Consider the following 26842-nt stretch of genomic DNA (forward strand, 5'->3'; position numbering starts at 1 on the left):
TATAAAAAAAATGTAATAAATGCAATATTGTATAAGTGAATCACACTTTTTGTGCAACCGATAATGTATGCATATTGAATGTGTGTAAAATAATTTAATATGTACGAGATGTGTGGTATGAAATATATGTATGTATGTTACAATTTATTTGTTAAAATTAAAACAGATGGTAATATACTGCAGTTTATTTTTTTATTAATTAATGCTAATGCAAGAATATGTTATCTGACATTTTTGTCGAAAAATATTTATAATATGTATGTTATAAATTAACACTCACATTGCTCGAATACAAAGTTTGGAACCAGCAATTGAAGAATTTTTCTGTGGTAGCCAAGGGTGTGAAGTCGTTAAAAATTTTACTGACTTCAATTTTAATAAGATTATTTTTTGCCAGCATATAATTGATAGCAATGAAAATAATGTCAACGATTTTCATGTTATAAAAAAAATAAAAGGATTTCAAAAAATCATTAAGCAAAAAAGGCCACATCTACCCAATTCATAATGATATATTTAGAAAATTAGGTACATAAAATAAATTCAATAAAAAAAATATTAGTTGAATAAAATTTGTATTAAGCAGGGCTGTGGAGTCGTTAAAAAAAAACACGACTCCGATTCCGATATTTACCAACAACACGACTCGACTCCGACTCAGTTTAATTTTATCAGGTATTTTTGGTGTTTTTCTACACGTTTAATATTCATACGCTATACATATCCATTATTACGCAATTAAAAATTCATAAATTTCATAATTTAAAAAAATGCTCGGAGTTGCTCATTTATCACGACTCCAACTCCGACCAAAACACCACGACTCCAACTCCGACTCCGACTACACAGCCCTGGTATTAAGTAAAACGATAAAATTTATTAATTTTACTCACAAGGGAAAAAGCTTGTTTTATTGATTTTATTTTGCCAGGTTGACTAAATCAAATCGTTAATAGTACTAAATCGAAATTTAATCTTCTATTCGTAATTTAAACTGAATTAGATCTTCAAAAATAATTGCTTCCAATATGTCATTATTTATGGAATCTCTGAAATCAGATTTGATTATTTCAAAGTACACTTCTTTTATTGTTTGCTAGTGAAACTCATTATTTGATTAAATTATTTTTATTTATCCTCTTCTCTCAGTAAAACATTGTAAACTTTAAATGTTTTAAGAAATCAGATATGAATTATAGTAAAGTAATATTCAAATAATAAAATGAAACGAATAATGGGAAGTTAGAAAAATTAGAAAAACCATATAAATCTGCGAATTCTAAAACAATTACTAGAAAAAATAGACAAAGTAAACGAAAATAAAATTAGAGCATACAAAACAAGTTCAGTAATAAGTTAAATCAGAAATGTAGACATTTGTACAAAATATCCTACTCCCTTTCTCTAATCATATGCATAAATAATGAATTATTTTTCAACACAAGAAATTGCAGTTATTTATCATTGATGGAATAATAGATTTATAAAATTTGACAATTTTTTTAATCAAAATTTTATTGTAATATTTAAAATAATAGAAAAGTGTGGGTTTTGATGTTTTGGATAAATCAGGCGATCTAAGTAAAAATAATGATATTCAAATAATTACATTAGGATAATTATGTCAATATTTTTTAAATAAATCAGTTTTGATTGATCTTTTTAAAAACTTATTTTTCTATATAACTAAGAAATTACTGCTTTCAAGATAATATTTTAAATATTGCCCTTCTTGCTTGAACTTTTTTATGCTTTGGTCATCGAGTAATATTAATTTAATTATTTGTTTCACAATTTTAATTTGCAATATGCCTTCTTTTAATTAATTTAAATGTACATGTTTAATCGGCAATATATTGTTAAATTACATTGACCCCCATGTTTTTCATACTGGCAGCACTGACTGTCATTCCCTCTTCTTCGTCGTCCGCCATTGTTGTGCGGTGACTTGTGAGTGTCTCTCGTCTATAATCTGTTTCCATCGGCTTTGTGTTATCGTTTTTCGTATTATATTTACGCCATCCTTTATATTTCAGACATTATCTTCCGTTTCCTGTTGACGACGTCAGCAGCAGACCTGCAAATATGGTGAGAATCACTTGTTTATAATTTTCATTTTTCGTCACCCATTATGAGCTATTTTACTAATAAGCTTTCCAATTAACGTTAAATTATCGAAACGATACATTTTGAGGTTATGTCATTTTGTGTGATCAACTACGCATTTACAAATTTAAAAATGGCGTCGGAGAAAACATGTCAGCTAATGATACAAAATATGTTATACTGTCAATAATGGTTGTAACAGATCATCGGTTCATTTCTTTTTATATTAATTTATATATGAATTGATATTTGTTTTGTTGATAACCTCTAGTCGTATTTTATGGGTGTGACTTTTTAGGTTATAATTTTCTTGTTAACGATTCTGTTGATTTTTGCAGCCTCGTGAAATCAAGGAAATTAAGGAGTTGCTCTTGAAGGCAAGAAGGAAGGATGCCAAATGTATGTATTCAATTGAATGTGCCATGTTTTGTTCATTATTTACTATTTATTTTATTATCTATAGCTTGCAAGATAAAGAAGAACCCGGACAATGTTAAGTTCAAGCTCCGTTGCTCTCGTTTCTTATACACTCTTGTCATTAAGGATAAGGAAAAGGCAGAGAAGTTGAAGCAATCTCTTCCTCCAGGTTTGTTAAAATATTTATATTTCTTATTAAACAATTTTTATATCGCTTAAATTCGATTTCAGGTCTCCAGGTCAAGGAAGCAAAGTAAAATGACTTGTAATTTTATTTTATAAATATATATTTGAAAAATATCATACATTTTTATTTTTCAAACATGCGTTTATATCCTAAAGTAGAAAAAAATTGTATTTTCGTTATGAAAACATTATAAAAATGCAAATTATACACAAACTATGATTTATTATAAAATTATACAAAATGAGGTATAGCGTTAGTTTAACATATGGGATTAGTTTTTGTCGAATTCTTTGAAGATGTATGTATACATAAGTGTAACGACTTTGGCCCATGATGCCATCGTTACGCTGTTGAAGTGAAGATCTTTCACGAATAAGTCCACCAGTATGTCTTTTAGGTGCTAAAATTAAAAAAAATTAGTTGATATTGCTTCAGCTCATTTAAAATAATTGGTTATTGTCTTACGTTGAATTGGGCTTCTTTTATGTGGTTTTTGTTGTGAGACGTCCCCAACTTTTTGCACATGACCAAAATGAGATCAGGTTTTTCTAAGTTGTCGATGATATTGCTTATGGACGTGATTATGTTCAATGAGTGTGCTTGGAATTGTCTGTTTTTCTTCAAATCTTCAGTCGGGATTTCTCTGAATGAGATGAAGTGCTTTTTGTAATCTGGATGTGCTGTAAATAGTCTGAAATAACACAAATGATCGTAAAGGTCTTAAATTCATTTATTGCAGATGTAAATAAAAATAAATACCTGACTAGCAATTCACCGCCTGAAACAATTCCGTTCGTAGATACTTTAGTCCAAGATGTTCGGACATTGTAAATGTCTCTTTTTGAAAGTCCTGATAATGGGTTTACTGCATCCGGGTCTACACCACCCCACCATAGGTAGCTAAAGAAGGATCCCATTCTGTAATATAATAAAAAAAGGATAATATACAATTTACTTTTAAATTAAATAGGAGAGAACATTGAATTCAGTGAGAAATAATACGTTAGTTGATAAATTCAAAATTGAGTTTCCTTTTTCCTCAATATTGTAGTGTAACTGACATCCAAATAAATTGTTGTTAGTGCTTATTATTTTTAGAGGGATACACGATGAGCAATATAGTGAGAGGTCTTTTACTATTACCGATAACCGTAAAACGGAAGCATTCTCTAGCAAACAAAGTGTAGTTGCTTCAGGATAATCTTTAATTTGACAATACAATTGCTCTATAAATTAAGATGGGAAATTCTTAGTCATCCTTAATATTTCCTAGACCTTGTTCCATATAATTTCTATCTCCATCCAGCTAAAGAACCACTAGAGCAATTAGTGTTTCAATAAAGACGAGGATGAGCCGTGGTATGTGCAAGATGTTCAAAAACATTTTCATAATAAGAAAATTATTTTAAAAATTTTCCTTGACTTGTTTATAGATTGGCCCAAAACAAAGTATTATCATAGGTCATTAAGCAAATACTGAAGTTTCTTGGTTTTAATCTGTATATATTTAATATTAATGTACGCCTGAAGAAATTCTTGATATTATAATGGCGTTGTTCTTATTTGGGGTTTATATACAGAGAAGAAAATCTTTAAATAAGTATTTAAATCTTCAGGAAGATACAAATTTAAAATTTCATGCAAATCCAATTTATTATCATTATTTCACTATGTGATTGCCACTTATCATTTGTAAAAAAGGTAGATTTACGAACAGGAAGCAGTTTTATTCTGTAAATTATAATAAGAATATAATTTTTCATTATGATCACTTTATTAAATTGTATGCATTAAAACTAGAATGATAAATTTAAAAAAGAATATTTGGTTTTCAAAAATAAAAAACCCGTTTCATGCTATTTTTCTCATTTGTCACTTGGTTAAAAATGTGTAAAAATAAATTGTTTAAATAACATAGTAAGGTAATTCTTATTTTGCAGTCAACCGCCGCCATCTAAATAATAAAATACTTTTTTAGTGGCCTTGAAAAGTCTTCGCAAGAGACATGCGCCGAATTACGTTCGTCATGATGCAAGGGCAGGGTGTGCGGCCTCACATTTTAGGACGTAGCACAATAAAATTGTCTGAATAAAGGTGACCAGATGCTTTGAGGAGAATTGTCCTCCTCAAAAAAATGGATCTCCTTTCGTTTTCCTTGAACAAAACATTTTCAAAAAGACCTTTTTTTTTGAGCTCCCGTAGTAATTTCTTCTTACGAATTTTCCGGAGGTTGCCTTTAAAAAAAATCCGAAATGACCCGGCAGCAATTTGTTCTTAAACAAAAATTCCGAGATGACCTTTTTTCTGGTTCTCGCGGCGTCGATGATAATTTTTCTGGTTAACTAGCATAGCACAATTAATTGCGCTCGCGCCCCGTTTTTGCTACGCAGTTAAATATTGATATTTTATTTAATTAATAATGCTTTAGAGGAATTAAAAAACAGTGTGATATGATTATATGTTTATTGAGATTTAATTATGCTGCACAATGAATGCTGACTGATTATGTAAATTGAGATATATTATTTTAGTCAGACACAATCATTTAAATCCACACGTGGCTAGAATAACAATAGGCCTTTTAGCTACATTTAATTAAAATATAATTATATATAGCGATGAACTCACCAAGGACCGTAAAATCCTTTTGAAATAAGAAGAGAGGGGAGAATATTAAACAAGAAAATAAAAATTATTAAAAATATATTTTACTTTAAAATTTAATTTTTATAGACCATAAATTAAATAAAAAATGCGTGACAAATACTTGATTAGCTTGTAGTATTGTATATATTCATAATTAAAAGTTGTTGTTGATATTTTTATAATGATGTTTTTATTGCGTAATTTGGGCTAACGACATGTTTTTAATAATTTAATTTAAAATTAAAATAAGCACCATGATAGGTAGCAATAAATATTTTTATGGCCAAATTTCTGACATTTAAAAAGTTTGAATGTCAATTTGGCCATGATAGTCGAAATATCATCCACTGTATTTTAAATGACAATTTGTTATGCGGCTAAATTTCACATGGAATGGGTTTTAATTTTAAATCTAATAACGAATTAAATTATTTTAGCTTACTTTGTATTTCGTTTGAGTTGAAAATGCAATTTTCTGCCCGATGAGCACAAACTCGTACTCAAAGGTCCAACGCCACAATGCTAAGTAATTAAATGGAAATATATTTATATACAGACTCAGAACGCGGACTTGAATCTTACACATGCCACGGTTTTAAATCAAATGCTTGTTAAAGATTCTCAAATTTTTATAATTTAGAAGAAAAAAAATAATAAAGGGGAAGATTAATTATATCGTGACACTCATGCTATTGTTTAGCAACATAAAAGCAAAAATAATTATAGTTCCACAATTATGTGAACCATAAAAATGAGGGTAGAACAATGCATTCTAATTTGTAACGCGTCACGCGATTTAAATTGTACATATTTCATAAAGTCTTAAACGATTAATGATTTTCAATTGCCGCATTTACGAGGTATATTCGGAAAGTAAAAATATAAGGCTAGAAAAATATAATGTTTCTTTTAGTGTTCGCGATAATCAATCCTTAATAACGCCTTGTTTTGCAATGTGTGCCTAAAATGGCCGTCTCAATTTAAAATCTAATGACCCTTTCCTCTATGACAACTATTATTTATTTATGGGTATGATATATAAGCATTGATGAATAAATTAGTGAAAGGCCACGGTTGTCACTGATAAATTCATTTAAATAATTAAAGAAAATATTGATTAAATATGCGTTTAACCATTGATGAATATTATGAATAATGTAAAGTATCCAGAATAATATGTTTATGAAATATTACAGAATGTTTAAAAATCAAATCGAAAAATCTGCGCACGTTGGGTGTCAAAAATACACTACATATGGTAATCAAATAAACTATAGATTTCTTAGTATTTAAATTTTTTGTAGATCAGCATTAAAAAATAACCTTGTTGTGTACTTTGTGGTTTGGAATTAACACATAAGTTGATTTTTAATATAAGTAAATATTAATAATGTCTTTGCATATCATCAAATTTTGAGAAACCGTGATACTCTTGTTTTTAACAAACAAAATGCCGTGCGTTAACTATTACGACCACAACACTCAAATTAATCGATTCTGACGCAATCGCTGTCAGTTTTTTGTACTGACTTATCCATATATATACAATGAACTTCGAGAGAAAATTATCTAACATGTAGTTATGTAATGTTAATAATGATAATAATTACATAGCATTATTCCACGCCATTCAACCGCTAAGACGTTGTCTAATTTACGGCTGGCTTTACGTATTCTTGATTGATGGCAAAGATATCTCTTAGAAAACCACTGGGTCATTAAAAATGTAAAACGTTGTATATCTGAGAGTCTGACAAGGGATGGCAAGTGTTTGAATTTAATAAAATAGTACTTAAAATATGATTTGATTGTAAAATATTTATCTACTGGTAAAAATGTATTTGTACTTCACTAGTGGAGTATATACCTTTATTGAAAAATACTCATTCACGGTAACATTTACAACGCGTGTAAATAAATAATAATAAGTATGTAAATGTATGTACATATGAAAAAGTTGAAATCACATAATTTTACTTGCGCCTACCAGATAAATTATATTTTCACTGGTAAAAATCTATATCTATCGGTGAAAATGTATTCCGATATTATTTCACTGAACGTATTTAAAAAAATATTTTTGCGATATATTTGATATTGTTTTTTTAAGGTTTCGAGGTTATTAAGGGGTGTGACTTCGCAGCCAGAAATAGGTGCCGTAAAGCTGGTTACAATCTATTTCGTATTACATATATTACAACAAACTATTGTGGAAAGTATTGCTTTTTTCCGAGCGCTGGTAGAGAAGCTGGCGGAGATATGATGCCTTCGGGATGGTCCTCTTGAGTTCTCTCGTCGCTCTTCTCGTAGTGTCAGCTGATGGTCTTCCTGCCGTCTAGAGTGTGTGGTCGTGATCGATCATCTAGGTGTCTCTCGAGGTCGCTCTTGAAGTCCGCCGCTCTGCAGTCTCAAGGTCTGTTTCATCGTCTCTTGGAGACCGGCCTTTTGTATAGTAGGTTAGGAAGATCTTCAGCACAACCATACAAAGATCATTTAACCAATTATTGCGCTCGTTTATTCGACCAACGAAATATGTCCACGCTTTTACAGAGTGATTTGCTAGATGGAAATTTCGAAGGTTAAATAATGCAAATGGTTGAATATTAACCGTGCATTTTTTCTGTCGCTCGTTGGCGTATTGTTTGCGTATTTCGAGGGAAATTACGATGTGGTTAATGGTTCGACGCATTGTTTACGTATTCCTTTATGTCCAAAAGATCGTTTTTTCCTCTGAACATTACGAGAGTTATTGTGGTGGTCCGTTCATTATCAGCTTTGTTTATATTATACTATTGTCACGTTCATTTTTGTAATTATCGTGGTTATGCTATTTACTGCACAAGTATATGAAGAAAAAACCCAACAGTTTATTTAAGAGATTGCCCGAGAATTTTTGATTTAGAATCAAAAACATTATTTCAGCTCTTTTTATGGCCAAATTCAAGAGGGTGAAAATGCCCTCACCTGACCCGCTCCCCAAATGACGTCCCTACCAAGAAAGCATCTGCTTTTCGCTTCACGTTGGATCTAGCTACGGTGTCTGCAATCCAAGAGTTTAACCCGATATTTAAACAGACAAGGTTACGAGACCAGCACATATCGTGACTTTAAAACTTGCGAAAGTAATAATTATTTATTTATAATTTTTATTCTACAAAAAAATTAATGCGCAAAAAGATTGAAAATACTGGTGCTTAGTTTTTATTACATGTGTAATTTAAGGAGCTCTTGTTTTTTTAATATAATAATTGTTTTGCTTTGTTGTTACTTATCAGTATTTTTTAAAATAAAAACACTTACGACTCATGATAATGTAAGTAATGTATTAAGCAAAAGCGAGGTTGTTAGAGTTATTTATTAAAATTGATAAACCATAAGCAACCGACTTAGACCATACACAAGCTGAACTCGTCAATTAGAGTACTAATAAGCTTTGATAAACACTGTTTATAGGATATCCCAAAAATATTATTTCATAGCATATCTAAATATAAATTAAAGAAATAGTACCAATGTGGATTTTGCCCTGGAAGATCAACGGGCGAACAAATATTTACCTAGAAAAGACGTGAGAAAATAACACCGATAACCGTCATCTATTCATAGACTTTTCAAATCAACATATGACATAAATCGCAGACCAATGAGCCAATGTGATCCTAGAATATTTCATGTAAGCATACACCTATACAAATGGTCATATGGATTCAGTCCGATTTATACAATATATAAGGCGAGGTGATGTCTTTGCATGTATTCTATTCAACATCTTGGAGATAGTAGACTTCGTAGCTTAGACGATTGGCACCACGTTGAATAAATCAGTTCAAATACTTTATGCAGACAACAAGGACATCATTGATATTCTGCTGCCGGTGCTATAAGGCTTTTCATGAATAAAGCAGCAAGAAATATGGGCCGTAGGGACAACGAGAATACGATAAAATACATGCCCGCCTGAGAAAAATCATATATCGATCCGTTTCATATTGAAGAATGTACAATTTTCTTTTATAAATATAGTATTTCATACTTCAGGGCAATCAGGACATCTTGTAGAGAAAGATTGTGAGGAGGTTTTGGCCGAGCAAGCTTATGATCAGTAAATACTCCTTAACCTGAAGAAAACGAATGCATTCCTGGAACTAAATAGGAGCTGGACATTGTGATAATATGTTTAAAACCCCACTTGATGAAATTATCACCATAAATTAATTATTAAGCTCTAATGGAAACCCTGTAAATATCACAACAGATTCCAAGCCGCGTCCAATTAACGAAACTGCACAAAGTTAGCGCTCGGCTGTCGATTCTCGATTCACAGGTAGGTACACGCAAATTTTCAATTAGAATAGCAAATTAGCAAAATGGGAACTGGATTAAATCGTGTACGAAGATTGAATTATTAATCGGCCGTCGTAAAAATCACGCAGGGCCGACTGCGAGCAGGTACGAGTAGAGTAAATATTTTACCGCTCGTGAATAAAGCCGATTCCCCAACGGAGAGGTAGAAGGAGAAGAAGGGGAAAGAGCAAGTAGCTACAAAGTAAAAAGTGAGCGTGATGGCTCAAGTAGCCTTTTCCCTTTCCCGGCAGACGGAGGGTAAATTAGTTAAATTGCCTCTCGAGTGGCACAAATGGAATGTGAACGAATTAACGGCAGGTATTCGGGAAACTTTGGTCATGAAAAGTTCACAAGGTATTTCGTGCAAAACATGTATAATGCTTGTGCTCGACTATATATCTATAGAGATATAAATTTAATATGAAAAAAGCCCTAATCTAGAGTCTTATTTATTTTTTAATCGCAGGAAAATAAAAATAAAACCGTTGTAATTAAAATAAAGAAGGTTTCAGACAAATTTTAATTTATATTATTTATTTATTTTATTTAATATAACTAATTGTTTAAACACTAAACAAATATAACCAAAACAAAAGAATAATTTATTTCTTACTGCATTATCGATTGTCCTAAGAATATTATTATATAAATTTACACCCCCGTACAAAATTCCGCTGGTCGTACTCGTTTACTTTTACCTATCTATCATAAATCAGACAGCTGTCAATAATCTAATTTTAGTTAAAATCAGCCTTTTCCACTCTAATCGTGAGATCTGAATCACGTTGAATCACTAAAAATTTAATTTGGTCTTCTAGACGACTTAGATAACATGTAACTTAAAAATAATTTATAAACCTTATAATTTTTAATTTAAATTTGAAAATTTATAGTTGAGAAGCAACTCATATGTTCTGGAATCTATCATAAGAGAATTACCCTACAAATTAGGAAACACTTATTTAAAGATTATACTTGTGTATACATATGTGTAACTGGCGAAAGAATTATATTTAACGCAGCGCAAAAATAATTTATAATATCTGAAAAGTTTAGACGGTAATCGATATTTTAAAATTTTTGGCATCTACATTATTATTTTTGGCATATAAGAAAGTTAAAATATAGTTGATTCTAATTCTAAATAAGTTCAAACAACATTTTATAGATCATTTAGATAAATTACTGGAGGTCAAACGTTAATTATTGTAAGAAACGAAACTGACTATATTCGTCCTGTTGTGAACGAACAAATTGTCACAGTCAAGACCTAAAGACTTTTATTGACATGATTGACCAAATTGGTGTACATTCCGGTCAATAAAAAATATCTTAGCACGGCTCTAATACGACAAGAATTAATATGGGTTATTGCGATGATTTTTAACAAATATTTTAATATATTGTACTTAAATATTCAGATATTTAAATGAAATGTAATATTAACATAAAATTATCAATGAATTCGTTGATATAGTTTTTCTATTTTTATTTACTGTAGAAAAACATTTGTGTTATATATTTAATATTATACTTCAATTTGAAGTTTGGAAATTCTTATATTCTTAAAATACTAAAATTATACAAAATTAATCGGACCAGCTCTTCATAGCTGACAATGAATATATCATAAATCTATTTATTGTCAGCTATGAGGAGCTGGTCTTATTCATTTTGTATACTTTTAGTATTTTATATTTTTTTATTTTAAATTGTGGTTTAATATTTTTTTAACTATATTACTTTTATTTTAGATTATTGTAATGTATTGAGTGTAATCTGTAAGGTGATGATGGACGTATCTTAATAAGTAAATAAATAAAATAAGTTTTTTGCATAACACTTGATCGCTTTTAGCTCTCTAGATGCGTTTTTATGTTTTCATGTTTGATAGTTATTTTTTTATAATTTCCATTAATTCGAAAAATATATAGTCACATTAGAAGCGTACTGAATAATAAAGAAGCAATAAAATATTAACATGTCTGATATTGATTATAGGTCACATTCCTTCTAGTCTCTTATCGTATAGTTTTCTTTATTTCATATCATTACAAATATTTTAGATTATATCTTTATGATACTATATCTGTTTTTTATTATAATTGTTTGAGACCTAATTAAAAAACTGAACGTTTTATATGATATCGTTTTTGCAGATAATACAATTTCGTTAATCTTTGTAGTAGTCACGCGATCAAAGAGAATTAAAAAATATACAAAAAGAATACCAAACACGCCACTAACGAAATTGCTGTATTATATTAAAACGAATCCTCCACAATGTTGTTGTTATTGTTATATTATTTATTCGGTGAAGAAAATTGTTATTCTAGTCGCAAATGGAATTTTAGTTTGTTTCGAACGCACGTTATTATTTGCATAAATATTATTTAAATGTTCATCGGACATTCTTTTTGTACTCATTTTGGTACTAGGTGCTTAGACAAGAACGTGCCTAGTGAAGCGAGAGCGTCGAGGGGAACCTGCGGTGCGATGTTACGGCGAAAATAATTTGAGAGTCAGGATGATCGTTAAAAAATAATTTAAAAATTTGCATGATAATTAACGAACCTTGCTGGAATTTTTCACGGTTTATACTATGTACGTTCCTTACAATTTTCTTGCGAAGGTCTATTTTCTTTTGTGTAATTTGAAAAAAATCTCATTATGCACAAAAGAAGGGTGAGCGGTTAGAGCGCTGTCTGGCATTACTTTTTTTGAAGTTATGTTTATAGTCATAGTCTTTTACCTATGCCAGAATTGATAAATTACGTTGTATTTAAATGGGTTTTGGTATATATTATTTGTATCATTAAAATGATGTTTCGTATCATTAAAATGTAATCAAAATTTTTAATGTTGCGGTTCGCCCGTGTAAATGGTTTTTAATTAAACTGCTGCTTACTTAAGTAATTGCACCATTTTGTTTTGAAAAACTTCACTTTTGAGTTAAATAATTTAATAATATAACTAAAAAAGCAAATTTTTATAAAAAGTGAATAAATCGATTTTGTCTGTAATTAACTGTACATGGATCTAAATTGAGCTATAAGATATCATTTCATTACAAAACATATACAGTTTCTCTAGTACACTAATACATTTACTTTTTACTAATTTTGAGAATATTAAATGTGCAAATAAGTTTATAATTATTTTTATATGAATCAAAGTAAGGTGGGGCATCCTATATGATTTTCTGTTAAAGAGTGTAAAAAAGCAAACCAAATTTATAAAAAAAATTACAATTTGAATACTAATGATATAAGTATCTAAAATGCTTTAGAGAACTTCCAGTGAATCAAAAAAATCTTCTCAATAGCCATGAGTTTTTGACCCACGACTAAACGAAGCGCATCTCCTATGTTTAATTTTATTGTATTGTTTAAAAAGTGACAAACCATGACTGTAAACAGAATTTTTAATGTATAGGTGAGCACATATACTGAACAATATAAACGTAAAATAATAGTTATAATACAATTAATGCTTATAGAGATGTTTAATAGCTAGTCACGATTCTTCCCTCAATATCTTTTCATGACTAGGTATAAACTTTCTCTTTAGTCATTGAATTTCCATTGTAGTGCTATTTAAGTTGATCACAAGTTAAATAAAGTTTAGCATTTCAATACCTGTGTACAATTTTGCACACATTTATAACATATGTTTTGATATGAATAATTCGTGATTAATTAAAATATATAATTGACCGAATTTTGAGGTAATTTGATGTTTATATACCTATCTTAGACAGTAGGGAAATTTTAAGTCGCACTAAAAAGGTGTTTCATTAAATTTATCTTTGTATAGATATGAAATGTATCAAATTGAATATAGAAATGTAGATGAAAAATGGTTAGGGTAATAATGCATATTAATTTACAACTATAAACCAACGTGCTGCAAATTTAGAGGATAGTCGGTAAAAAATCTCTTAATTATTTAAGGCCTTAGGCTTTTCAGATAAATTATTTTTTTGTATCCACATTGAATAATAAGGCTATGCGCAAGATAGGTGCCGTGTTTTTTTAATGTTTATGCTTTAAATCAAATACATACTATTTTTTTAGTAACAGTTTTAAAAAAAATGACCCTGATTTTATAATTTGTTTACAACCACTGATGTAACACGGGTTCACTATTAAAAACCGGAAGCAAAATACCAGTCAGAAATAATAAAATATAGTTTATATTATCCAACACCAAAGAAGGTCAATTAAATGCCTACAAGAAAGGTTAAGGCTTCTATTTTCTGAGATTCGCAGCGCTTATTGTTTATTTTTCAAAATGGCGATTCAACGATGTTTAGTATATTAACGCTATGAATCAACTAAGCCAAAAAATCGGTAAACATATCATATTTATTAAAATTTAATCGGGATAATGCACATTTAAATACATATGTCCTTTCAATATCAAATTTGCTGCATATTCACATGATTTAATTCCACCCGACTTCTAAATGATTAAAATCGCAAAGTCTTTAATGATAATCTTCGAATGATCAACTGGAGACTTAAATAATTGTAATCAAAGTATGTCGAAATTCAGTTAGATTACATTTAAAATATATTTTGTAAATATCGACGTGAGGCCTTGTATCAGAGTTTTCTCGACATTTTCCAATGAAAAATAGGCGCGTGTGTATCCTATGCATAAACTTATGTATACATCTGGCCATTTTTGGCATGTTTACATTTGAAGCTAATGAAATATTCAGAGCTGGGCATCGATTGTGTTTTCAAACATCCGACCGGCAAACCTGACAGTATGACTTGTCATCCTAATGGACAGGCTTGGTCGCGATCCAATTTAACGGCGTGGAAATAAAATGGTTTTTGCGGAATATCAGGTGCCATTAATTTACTACACGTCATACTTTTTTATGGACACCGCGGTATGCCTTTGTAATTAAATGATGTGCCAATTCCAATCATATTTGAACACTACACAGTACAATATATTTTCTCCTTCATTTTGCAAGCTATTCAGGGACAATAGGCAATTATTTTATATTTGTTTCCTTCCTTGGTGGCTAAGCATGCTAAGGAGAGATAAATCTCTTTTTCGGCTTAATTAAGCAAAATAAACCCACATAGGATTAATTAAAGCTGCTGGCCATAAATCATATAAAAAGGATTTTCGCGAACGTTCGATTATTTTACGACTTCAATAAATATTTTTTTTAACATCTAAATTTCATAATAAAACTATAATAGCTATATTACACGGTTTCGCCCGGGATAGATTCAACTCATTCTTTGTTCATTATTTTATTACAAATTTATTTCATTGTACGTATTACATTGACGTATCGGAGTAGCACGTAATGGTTGTCAGAATGTCGCTGTTCAGTTTTATTGCCACATTTCAGTAGCATGTAATGCATAAAAATAAAAGTTAAATAAAAACACAGTCGACAAAAATGGCAGTCAGACCGACTTGTGCAATTGTCACGTCGCTAAAGTTCACCGTTTCGGAGAAGTTCTATGATAGACAGACATACACATGTATTTTCAGTTTTATATCATAGTATATATTTTGCTGTTTTATTTAGCAATTTTATTTTAGAAAGTCAGTAATTCAATTTAACGGACAGTAATGATTAAGGGTTGTTTTTTTAATTATGTGCTATTATATATTTTAACAGATGAGAACTGCCAAATGTATGCATATTAATATAAAAATAACGATTTTTCTTTAATTAATCAATCATATGTTTATCTAAATTAAGAAAATATTGTGATAAAAAAATGATACAAATAAACTTCATAGTTAAACGTTGAATTGTCTCAACAGTGACTTGTTATTAGCGAATGTTTGATATATCTTCATATTTTCATATAATTGGACTTGTTTAATTAAATACATATGTTTTATGTCAACTTACTTAAAACCTAATTATTGGTTGGCTGATTTTAACTAAGCTTTTAATTATGTTAAATTCACAGCAACATAAAATTTAACGACATACTTTTTACGACAGCAATACGTCTCTTTTAATTATCTACGTTTATACTTTACGTATAACAAATTCCATTATTTTAGTATTAATTTCAAGTTCATTCATCAATTTTGTAGACAAACCGGTTTTTTTCGTTGCGTTTCTAACCAATTATTTTCTACTGATGTACCAAGGTAGGTGCATTCAAGTTAATCATTTATGCAAATAAGAGTGTTTATATAATATATGAAATATATATTTAGATTAAACATACTTTATATTTGATATTATTTGTACATTATGGAAGTTTATAATTTCATAAATATTCTTATTTAATGAAGGGAAACCGCTACGTATAATTCCTTACCCAAGAAAACTCGTATATTTGGGTTTTCAAGTTACTACTCTTGTTAAGTGTGAATTAATTCTACTGAAAATTTATATATTTATATAAGAAACAATTTCAATTTTCAAGGCAAGTTTCTCGACATTACCATGTAAATACACATGTAGATTTTAATCGGCTTAACGTTTGGAAACTATGGATTTTGCACCCTTGCTATATAACACCCCTCGCTAAGAACAAATACAACTTTATAACACAAAGCATACATTATCAATGACATACTTATATTTGCATAAATATTATTTATGATATCCAAAAGTTAATGATCTACTTATGAGGTTTGCTACAATAGTTTTCGAACTAGGTATATAAAATATAACATACTCACGTCTCGCTCTTGTTACTGTACGATTGTGCTTAATAGAGGGCTTGAGTGTTTTCCGTTTTCCTTATTTTGTTGATCACCAGCTGTAGCCCAAATCTGTCATAGTCGTTCCGGAAGGGTCTCGGATCGGAGGTCCACGTGAGACTGAGACCTCGAGTGGGGCCCGCTCCGTAATGCGCAATGGTGAAATGCGAACCGGCGATTCGACGTATCGTAACACAGCAGATCAGATAATTATTTTTTATGGCAGAAAGATCTGATAAGGCTGATAAGATGACGAGATGATTTCGCAATGAGATTTGAAATAGTATATTGATTGGATGTACTATAATAATTATTATTGTTGTAAATATACCAATATAACATATAACACAACAGGAGATACTCCAAAACTTTTCAACTTACGAAGTATGATAGATAATACTTCAGACAGAGAAACAAAGTCAGACTACTACAATTATTGGGAAAATTATCGAATATTCTGATAAGCTGAATATATCCAGTTTAAGTTCGTAAAAACGGTTGTATTAATTAAAAAAATAATAATAAATAAATAAAATTTTAATTTGTCACTGTCAAAATTGTCGTAATTAAGTAGTATGTATTTGTAATAAATTAATTACAACTAATTTTCGGTTGCTAGAAATGAATATCAAAATGAAAAGCGCAAAAAATAACTTTCTAAATGACCGAAAATTGAGGGTGATGGTGATTTCGTAAACAATGAACTTCACTAGACTTTTCCGAAGAAGTAACCATAAACAATAACCAGCGTGGTCATTTTTTTTAAACCGTTTGTTACCACTGAACAATGTAATTGTATCGCTTGGTCAAGAAACTATATGGCATTGCTATGCCCAAGACAAAGAATTTGTTCTCATTCATTTGGAGTGGAAATATTATTATTCATCAAAGCTACTGACTAAAAATATATAAGAGACTTCACAAAAATCTGTATGTAGCCTAACTTATTCCAAGAGACATCAACATCACATTTACAAGGGCTTTACTTTCGTATTCAACACCGCCACCCGGTAATGACACCTGATTTATATTTTAACTCCAGCGTTGACCGAGAAATAATATAAAATATTCTTTTGATAGATTTATTTTATTATCATGTCATGATTTTTGATACTATTTGTTAAATATATTGTTTGTATAGTAAGGTAATACAAATTAAACCATGTTAGGTTTACCTAGATTCTATAAATCTCACGAATAATTAAAATAAATTGAGCTAGGTCTTGCATATTAGAATTAAAATATTTATATAAGATAATTAAAAAGGCAATATTTCAATAGTAATACTATATTTTATAAAGGGCTTGCATGATACTACATCAAATATTCTTATCATATTTTTTGTGTGATATTAGGTTTATTGTATATAATTTTATATATTTTCACATATGCATAAGCATGCAGAGGCAAAATATACTTGAACTATGTAGTTTAACACATTATAACCGTAAATTATTTATTTGACACCCATTTGTATGAATACAGTTGTCATGTTCATTTTGTATTAAATTGTTTGCTTTACATTTTTAACCGTTCACTTAAAAAATCACTGGAACACGAAATCGAATAAACATATTTGACGAAAATGTCAGTAAACATATTTTTTAAGATATATTATTCCTTACTAGATTTATTTAAAATTAAGCTGTCATGGTTCCTCAGATCAATGCGCCAGAAGTACTTGATAAAATAAATATTTATAAAAATAAATAACATACAGCTTAAAAATATATGCACAATCTTAAATAAATTAGACTAGCTCCTAGTCGCTAACGCCGAAAATGTCTATGTGAATGCAGGATGGTTCTAGGTATTGAACATTGATGATATGACATCAGATCAAGGGACAGGATTGCTGTTTGGTCATTCAGAATTTGCTGAAAATATCGACGCCACTTCTTAGCAACTTCAGAAAGCGATTGAATAAATAATTTATGATCGGCTGTGTTTTGAAGATGCACAAAATTTGTATATTCAAAAACAGTTATTTTCATAAAGTGAAAAACATCCAAAAGCTACAAGAAAGTGTTTTTTTTTTTAAATTTTTAAATAAAATAATATTTATTTTTAATTTTAATGTTCTTAATTAAAATCAGGTTTATCTTCTTTCGGTAAAAATACCCATATATCAAGTTTTAAAAAAAATTATGTATGTAAATTTATTCCTGCTAGTTTGACTCCTCGAATTATTCAATGAGAGTGAGATTTGATCCAATATCGTTTACTGTCAGTTCCGACGGGTTTATCGTGTAAAAAGTGAGTTCAAAACAGCCAAGGTTGTTTGTTAACATCATCTTATGTGAAAATATGTGTGAAGCTAATAATATTAATTAAATGGTTTTTTAATGTGCAATCAAAGAATACTTTATCGACTTGTTGATATGTGCGAAATTGTATAACTTGTTTGAAATTTTTAATTGGTAAACATGTAATTTATATTTTTACAAGGTCGTGTAGGAAAAACATGTAAGATCAAATCTTATCTATAAATCGTTAGTTATATGATAAGTTGCATTTGTAGAATAAAATATTTAAAAATGTATATTTTTTAATTGATCTTATTTTATCTAAAATGGGTAAGCTTAATATAATTATTTGTGTTTATATATTATTAAATAATTAAAATCAAGGCCGGCTGTGAGGCGTGCTGTTTGGGCGGTATCCTCAAAAAAATTGGGATGGTATTTGAACAAAATTTTAGAAATGACATTTTTTTTGCTTTCGAGTAAAAAATGGTAAACATCCTCGGACAAAAATTACCGATATGGATTTTTAACAAAAAATTTAAGTATGTAATATTATAAGCATTTCTTTTTAATTATATGTGTTGAAATAAAAAAAATCATTTAAACATCGTTTTGTTAATTATTTTTTGAAAAAATCTAAAACAGAAAAAAATGTATAATTTTGCAAAACTATTTTCACGGAATATAATATATATTTTTTAATAAGAATATACATACTAATAGAATAGTGTTATCGTTTATTAACACGTGTAATTGTCTTAATAAAAAATGAGCATTGAATAAATATATCTATGTTCAATAAAAAATATTAGATTGAGCAATATTTTATTTCCTGATATTATATTATACTAAATATTAGATGCACTAATTATATGGATTTACCAATTAAAGAAAACTTGAAGACGGTTATCTCATAAAATTTTTTATGAATCGTAATCAGTAACGAATAAAATAAATATGCTTATTTTTTTGTCAATATATTTTTTTAAATGCAGCGCTTAATTTCATTTCAACATAAAATAAAGAATCCATAACGGTACAAACAAATACGACTATACATTTTGCAATACAAGTAAAACGTAATAATAAATATAAAATATGGTAAAATTAAGATAAAAAATACAAAAACTAAAAATAGATAAAAATCAAATAGCTGATGGTAAGACTCTAAGTAGAAAGATGGGAAAGGGGCGCTGTCTTAGTACAATTTTAAAGAAAAAAACATACGCTTCAGAAATGTATTAACAATAACTCACATGATTTAATTTGTTTATAGCTTTTTTTGATATTTTGTGTTTGTGGTAAAGTGCCGCTGTGTTTATAGTTTTAGCCGCCACTATATATCAGATTATTCGACTAACAAAGATAATTGTACAAATATTTGAGATAATTTCAATTTAAGTAAAAAAAAAATTAATTTAATAGTGTTTATGCTATTTTTTAATTATCATTGCTGTTTATTTATTTGTATAATTTTGAATACAAATGTAACAATAGTTTTCTCTTTTTTTATTGTAAATTGTTTTATTATATTTAATAAAGATACTTTGAGGGTATCTGTAAAAGGCAAGATAAAATAATTATTTATTATTGTTATATGCTAGTTATGTTGTCAATACTTGAAAAAACATTTAATACAATAATAAAAGTGAAATTAAATATCTTTCTCGAAGTAACGAGTATTACAGTCGATGCTCGATACTTCGAGACGTTGAAAATAGGTTGTTTCGGCCAAATAGCACATGCCTGTCAATAGTGACAGTCAAAATGTCGTCTTCAAATGATGCTGTGAATAACGATGAGGTAATTGAAAAAATCGGCGCTGTTTTACGATCTAAGGAGCGCCCGTTAAAGGAAAGGTTTCGAGCTTTGTTTACATTGAAAAACTTAAATGGACCGGCTGCGGTCAATGCCATAGCCGGCGCTTTCGATGATCCATCAGCTTTATTGAAACATGAATTAGCGTACTGCCTTGGACAGATGCAAAATCCTGTTGCTGTACCTCTGCTTGAAAAAGTTTTGGCCGATCGTTCGCAGGAACCGATGGTTCGACATGAAGCCGGTGAGTCATTTAACCTCAAACTGTATCGTCATATTATTTTTGTTAAAGTGACCAGATTTTGAAAATATCAAAATGGGACACTAAAAATAAAATTATTGCTGCGGGAGTTAAAAAAAACATTTCGAAAATTTTTGTTCAATATCCATCGGACATTTTTGTCCAAGGAAGATAAAGGAGGACAGATTGCCGGAGGGATAAAAATATCATTTTGAAAATTTTGTTCAAAGGCTAACTCCGAAGATTTTCTGGGACAGAGAAATTGCTACGGGAATTAAAAAAAAGTCTTTTTGGAAATTTATGTTCAAAGAAAGATAAAAGGAGGATAAGAAGAGGACACAATTTTCGCCAGCGCTAATTTATTTTTATTAGTTCTACAACCTTTTTTAGATTAACAGGTGATTAAATTGTCATATTATGACCAACGTCACCCGGTGTGTCAGTTTTATAAATAAATCATGATCATATGAGAATTTTAGACTTCGTTTTGAAAGCAAATAATGTTTACAAGTTTAAAATTAATTTTATTATTCCAATCAACAGTTTGGGACACTGACTATGTAAAATGTGATTTTTTTGCTATTGTACAAAGGATGCAGCTAGTGACTAAGGTGCAGCAGTTACATTTAGCTAAAAAATGGCATTGCATACTGTCCATTTCTTTAGTAAGTCGATATTTTTAGAAACATGTGAAGCGGTCGTGGGGTTACGCTTCTGTATTGTAGTTATCAACAGTCCGGTTGACGATCTGTGATAGGACGTTTGTACAGCGAACTGTACAAAGTGGCCCTTATGAAATCGTCCGGTACGTTCTTGACACGTGTTGACTGGGATTCTTCGACAGTCGTTGATATTAAACCTCGAGCGCGTGTCCTGGAGATGGTTGCTCGAACAGGAGGCGAGGTGTAGAATCCGTGTAGTCCAGTGAGTGTTGCAGTGTCAGAAGTCCTGAGTAGAATGTGTAAAGTGAGCTTTTGGCCCCGCCTTATATTCCCGGTCGGGTGCGTTAAGGTATCCCCACTCCTCGCGTTGCTTGCGGCTGCGGGAATGCGGCGTCATTGTACGACGCCGCTTAGTTCGGGCGCGCGGCTCAGCGGGACTTCACTTTTGCGTATGATGCGTCCCGGACGGTCGTCTCGGGATCGCCATACATGCGAATAACAATAGTAAAAATGTTTCCATTTTGAAAGAAAAAAAATTCTATAATAGTGATCATTTGAATAATCCAGGGCTGTGGAGTTGTTGAAAATTTTCCCCAACTCTGATTCTGTATTTTTCGCAAGATCCGACTCCGAATTTAAAAATTTCGATAAGAATATATTAAATTTATTTTAAAATTTTTTATTTATTTATTTTCATGTAAATAACAACAAAGAAGAAGGAACAAGAAATAACTAATAATTTTTGGTATAAATGTACATAATTTTTCTATTCATATTGGAAATGTTATCGAGTTCTGAATTTTTATGAACTCTGACTCCACAGCACTGGAATAATCGCTTAGCAAAATTCAGCTGATTCAAAATAGGATTTATTTTTATTTAGTTTTGAAATTTGCTCTTCTTATTTTTATCGGCCATAATAGTAGCATTTTTATTTGTATTTTGGCACAGCTTTTTACTGGTGGTAAGAATTGATTATATATGTATACACAGGTTCTAGTCTGGTTTATAAAACGAAGTCTTCTAATTATGAGTTATTATATAGATTTTATAAATATATACAATAAGAAGTAATAAGATTGCCTATATATGAAAAAAAATTATCGTATTATTTATATTCTTTCAGCTGAAGCTTTGGGTGCCATTGGTTCTTCTGATGTCGGAGTAATATTAGAAAAATATGCAAACGATTCCGTCGTCGATGTTGCCGAGACGTGTCAAATCGCTATTGGTCGATTGCAATGGTTAAAAAGTACTAAGAAGGAAATCAACATACCTATAAATACATTTTCATCAGTCGATCCAGCACCAGCATGCCCATCAAAGAATTTAGATATATTAAAAAAGATTTTACTAGACGAAAGTGCTCCATTGTTTGATCGATACCGAGCCATGTTTTGTTTGAGGAATATTTCCACGGACGATTCAGTTAAAGTGCTAGGACAAGGTATATAATATATTAAAATAAATATAATAAATTAATGTGATATGTATATCATATATTTATATGTATTATTTATTACAGGATTGAAAGGATCTAGTGCTTTATTCAGACATGAAATAGCATTTGTTTTAGGACAGTTACAACACAAAGCCGGTATACCATTTTTGAAAGCTAATTTGGAAGATTGTAACGAAAATGAGATGGTGAGACATGAATGTGCCGAAGCTCTTGGGGCAATTGCAACTCCAGAGTGTGTCCAAATACTTGAAAAGTAAGTATATGTTTTGATTTATTAAAAATCAATAATATAAAAAATATTCTTATAACATTTTAATGTTTTAGATATCTCAATGATGAAAAGAGAGTGGTTAAAGAGAGTTGCGAAGTTGCTTTAGATATGTGCGAATATGAAAATAGTCCAGAGTTTCAATATGCAAATACAGCTGTAAAATTAATTAAAAAATGAATGTAAAATTTATGTACATTTAATAATATTTGTATATTACTTTTTAAAATGCTATTGTCATTTGCAATGCATATTATTTTTAAGTATCAAATATAAAAACATTGATATAACTATAATATAATTCAAAAATTATTATAATATTTTATTGTAAAACGAGTATACCTATTAGTACAAAAAAGAAAAAGAAAGAACATAAATGAAGATACGGAAATATAAAACTACTAGGTACCAGTGGCAGCCTGTCCATATAAGCTGCAGGGCTGCAGCCCTTCCAATATAAAGTGAATGTTTTCGTTCCATTATCATCGTTCTTACATGTATATTTTAATTTAATTTCTATATTCGTCTTACACAGATATACAGATGCAATATATACTTTGTTGTATGTATTAATAACGGCGTTTGTTGCCGCAAGGCAAATAACTGCAGCTATATACTTGGCTCGCTCAAAATCACGCTCTTTGTCGCTTCGGGCAAGCGGATTTTGCACCCCAAGGATCCGTTAATGCTGTTTGTAAAGAAGCAAAGAAAGTTTCTGTGATAATTTCGTGTGATTTTTTTGTCTCGCTTAGACACACTATTTTTATTTATTTCTGTCAGATGAGCGAAGGATATTGTAGTCCGAAAAATTGTTCATTGCCATTAAACGTTTTTTTTTGGTATAGGTGAAGTAAAATCTTACCTTTCATATATGCATGCTATATTTGTTTGTTTTTGGTTACTAGTATGGGCAAGGATTCTGCAGTTCGATGATTCATCAGTACTTTTAGGATAAAACACGTCATAATCCACTTGTAATATCGCCGATTTGAGCTGTATGGTAGTTCTTGCCCAGACTGCGTAGTCGTGCTGTAGCGTCCTTTAAGTTCTGGAATACATATTTTAATGTTACATTTTCTCTATTTAGGTATTTCAATTTCAATTATTGTTCTCACTTATATTATGAAATATTCACTACATTTATATTTTCATTTTTCTCAGTAGAAATGAATGAAGCGAAGATTTCGGTTAAATATTTGCAACATCTAGTTTTTTCACGTCTGGAATTACAAGAAAAACTTATACTGTGCCGAACATTTAAAAAGTGTGTGTATTCTTGGAATCTTGGGAACAATTATTATTAAAATGCAATTAAGTAAAGCATATAGGGCAACAAAAATAATGAAAAATTGAAATAGGGTCGTGAAATTTTGTCTAAAATTATAGATTGTGTAGTGTTTTGTAGTAAATTTGAATTTCCTTTACATGGATATAGTGAAAATACAAAATCAGCGAATTCCGATATGAATGATTCTGAGGATTTTCAATCGAACATCATAAGATGCTGATGGTTTAGCATTGAAGAACAATTGAAAATTGTGTTAGACTATTGACCACAAAAAACTAATTGCACAGACGTATGATGGTGCTGCCGTATTGAGTGCAGAAAAAGGCGGTGTATAAACGATTATTAAAAATCGTACAAAATGCCCACTTCATATGTCGTTATAATCACAAAACTAAATTTAATAATTGAAAAAGCTGCATTACAAATAGGTGCGAATTTTTATCTTTTCTTGCTGCAATACCTGCATATTTTGTGAAATCGCCTTCGTGTTTAGTGGCACTTAAAGGGACTTACATACGAATGGAATTTTACTAGTAGAGTTGTGAATAGCTCCATGTTTCTAAAGGTATGAAATTGAGTACACATTTACCTAAATTTATAATTTTTTCCTTATATTTAAAAACAAAAATAGTTTTAATTTAGGCTAGGTTAGGGTACGATAAACCGTAGCCTAACTCAGCCTAACTCAATTCATTATAAGAACACATTTTGCTTGAAAATAATAGGTTTATATATGGGATTGAACAAAAATTAAGGACACGATAACTGCCATAGTTTTTATTATATAAATTTTTGGTTAAAAATAGACCTTATAAAAATCTCAAGTATATTTATTACCCAGCTTAATTAACCATTTCGCTTCAAAATAGCGATTATTTAAAAAAAAATCGAGATTCCGTTTAAAAAATATTTATAAACGTCAAAAATATTTCATATAAAAAATGAAAGTTTAATAAAAATTCAAAAAAAATTCTTCTCATTATTGTCATTGATTTGCTTTTTTGAATGCACGATCAGTTTTGAACGTGTTTCATTGCCAACCCGTTACCATGCAATTGCTAAAATATCATATACACTCTTAATGTCCAGATATTGTTTTCGTCCTGGGCTGCATAAATCTAGCAACAGTGGAATTGTAATTTCACTGTCTACTATTTGATGGTCGTGTATTTCTCTATTTGGGTAGCGGTTGGCTCAATAATTGGTTTAATGTATTGTTATAAACATTTTTAATGCACTAACTATAAGCACTGTTAATACTACTTATGTTTTATTAATAGCACTAGACTTTCAATTATAAATAAATAAAATATACTGATGGAATCTGTAATCAGTTTCATAACATATGTAATTAGCACAACTCAGCTGAATTTACAAATCCGAAGTAGACGTTTAGATATACATTTATGTAAGTGTTGCTCATGATATTGCCATAAAAGTGACAATGAGACAGTCATTAATCTCTCGAATTATTTGTGGTAAATCAATTTTGTCATTAAGTAATAAAAAATAATATTAATAGGAATCAATGGTATTCTTAAAATAAATACATTTAGACAGTATTGTTACTTTAATCACATTGTGATGAATGCGTTCCATAGTACAATTTGAACAGAAAAATGGGCTAAGTTTGTACTCTAGTTAAACTTATGTAATCTAAGAATCCAACTGTAAAACCTTTAAATTGTCCATTAGGTAATTGAGTTAATAGAATTCTACAATGATAGGTACTTGGATCATTATTCAAATTAGGCAAAAAATGTAATAAAAAGTATATGAGGTTTAGTAGCCAACTTAACTATACAATATACTTTACAGAAAGTTCGGGGGTTTTTACCATGAAATTTGTATTAGACGTTTTTGATAGAGAAAACATGTTTTTGGAGCAATATTAAAATTTTTTTTAAGCCGGCTATTAAGGATAATAAAAGTTTTCGACCAAATACCTTATTATTGCAACTTTTAACCAAACTTTTTTAATAATATAACGTTATATTTTCCAGCAAAAATAACTAATTTTGCGCTTATAAAACAATCTATTGTACTTATCAGATTATCCGATGAGATTTTCCCTGTCTGAATTCTTCGATATATTAAAGGCTTTATTCTAACCCTAGTTTTACTTATATAAATATTTGCAAACACATGAATTTGTTTAGTATACACGATAAACATCAAAATATAAAATATGTATTACTTCCTCTGGTTTCAGATACTTCGGAATGGCTTAAATTATTTCATCTTTATTTTCTTGCTGGTATTTCTTCTGCTGGTTTAGCTCGCACAAGCTGTGAATATTTCAAAATCGTCGACAAAAGTTCGACAAACAACACGGTTTAATGGAATTATAAAACGCGAGCAAACAACCGCCCGACCCTCAAACGCTTTTCAGACCTTGGGGTCGCGACGCAATCAAACGACAAATTCAATTTCGCTTTGTTTCGAATGTCTC

General features: G+C 29.9%; 3 protein-coding genes and 1 long non-coding RNA gene across 7 annotated transcripts; 2 read left to right on the top strand and 2 right to left on the bottom strand.

Moving 5' to 3' along the window:
- Positions 1-1887: 1887 nt before the first annotated feature.
- RpL38 (ribosomal protein L38) lies at positions 1888-2823 on the top strand. Its single transcript, XM_088202353.1, has 5 exons — positions 1888-1950; positions 2037-2088; positions 2445-2505; positions 2570-2692; positions 2755-2823. Exons 2-5 carry the CDS (start codon positions 2086-2088, stop codon positions 2778-2780), a joined length of 213 nt encoding a protein of 70 aa, XP_088058479.1. The 5' UTR covers positions 1888-1950; positions 2037-2085; the 3' UTR covers positions 2781-2823.
- Positions 2793-16527, bottom strand: glob1 (globin 1). 3 transcript variants are annotated; one of them, XM_088202349.1, is made up of 4 exons: positions 16385-16527; positions 3470-3628; positions 3176-3401; positions 2793-3110 (listed from the first exon to the last, which is right to left on the bottom strand). In XM_088202349.1, exons 2-4 carry the CDS (start codon positions 3625-3627, stop codon positions 2982-2984), a joined length of 513 nt encoding a protein of 170 aa, XP_088058475.1. In that variant the 5' UTR covers position 3628; positions 16385-16527; the 3' UTR covers positions 2793-2981. The 3 variants fall into 3 exon arrangements, with proteins under 3 accessions (XP_088058475.1, XP_088058477.1, XP_088058476.1); XM_088202351.1 differs by having other exon boundaries at positions 16381-16520; XM_088202350.1 differs by lacking the exon at positions 16385-16527 and adding an exon at positions 5799-5938.
- Positions 16528-20357: 3830 nt separating this feature from the next.
- nero (deoxyhypusine hydroxylase nero) lies at positions 20358-23411 on the top strand. Of its 2 annotated transcripts, none has more exons than XM_088202543.1 (4): positions 20358-20713; positions 22499-22819; positions 22898-23087; positions 23159-23411. In XM_088202543.1, exons 1-4 carry the CDS (start codon positions 20419-20421, stop codon positions 23280-23282), a joined length of 930 nt encoding a protein of 309 aa, XP_088058669.1. In that variant the 5' UTR covers positions 20358-20418; the 3' UTR covers positions 23283-23411. The 2 variants fall into 2 exon arrangements, with proteins under 2 accessions (XP_088058669.1, XP_088058670.1); XM_088202544.1 differs by having other exon boundaries at positions 20362-20454.
- A 1018-nt stretch (positions 23412-24429) lies between these two features.
- On the bottom strand, positions 24430-26356 carry LOC148227650 (uncharacterized). Its single transcript, XR_015812030.1, has 2 exons — positions 25439-26356; positions 24430-25070 (listed from the first exon to the last, which is right to left on the bottom strand). It is a non-coding gene; the product is annotated as an uncharacterized LOC148227650 (long non-coding RNA).
- Between the last annotated feature and the right edge of the window lie 486 nt (positions 26357-26842).

Source organism: Plectrocnemia conspersa, unplaced genomic scaffold, assembly GCF_051122295.1.
Source record: "Plectrocnemia conspersa isolate PC_06_02 unplaced genomic scaffold, ASM5112229v1 ptg000013l, whole genome shotgun sequence".
Lineage (NCBI taxonomy): Eukaryota > Metazoa > Arthropoda > Insecta > Trichoptera > Polycentropodidae > Plectrocnemia > Plectrocnemia conspersa.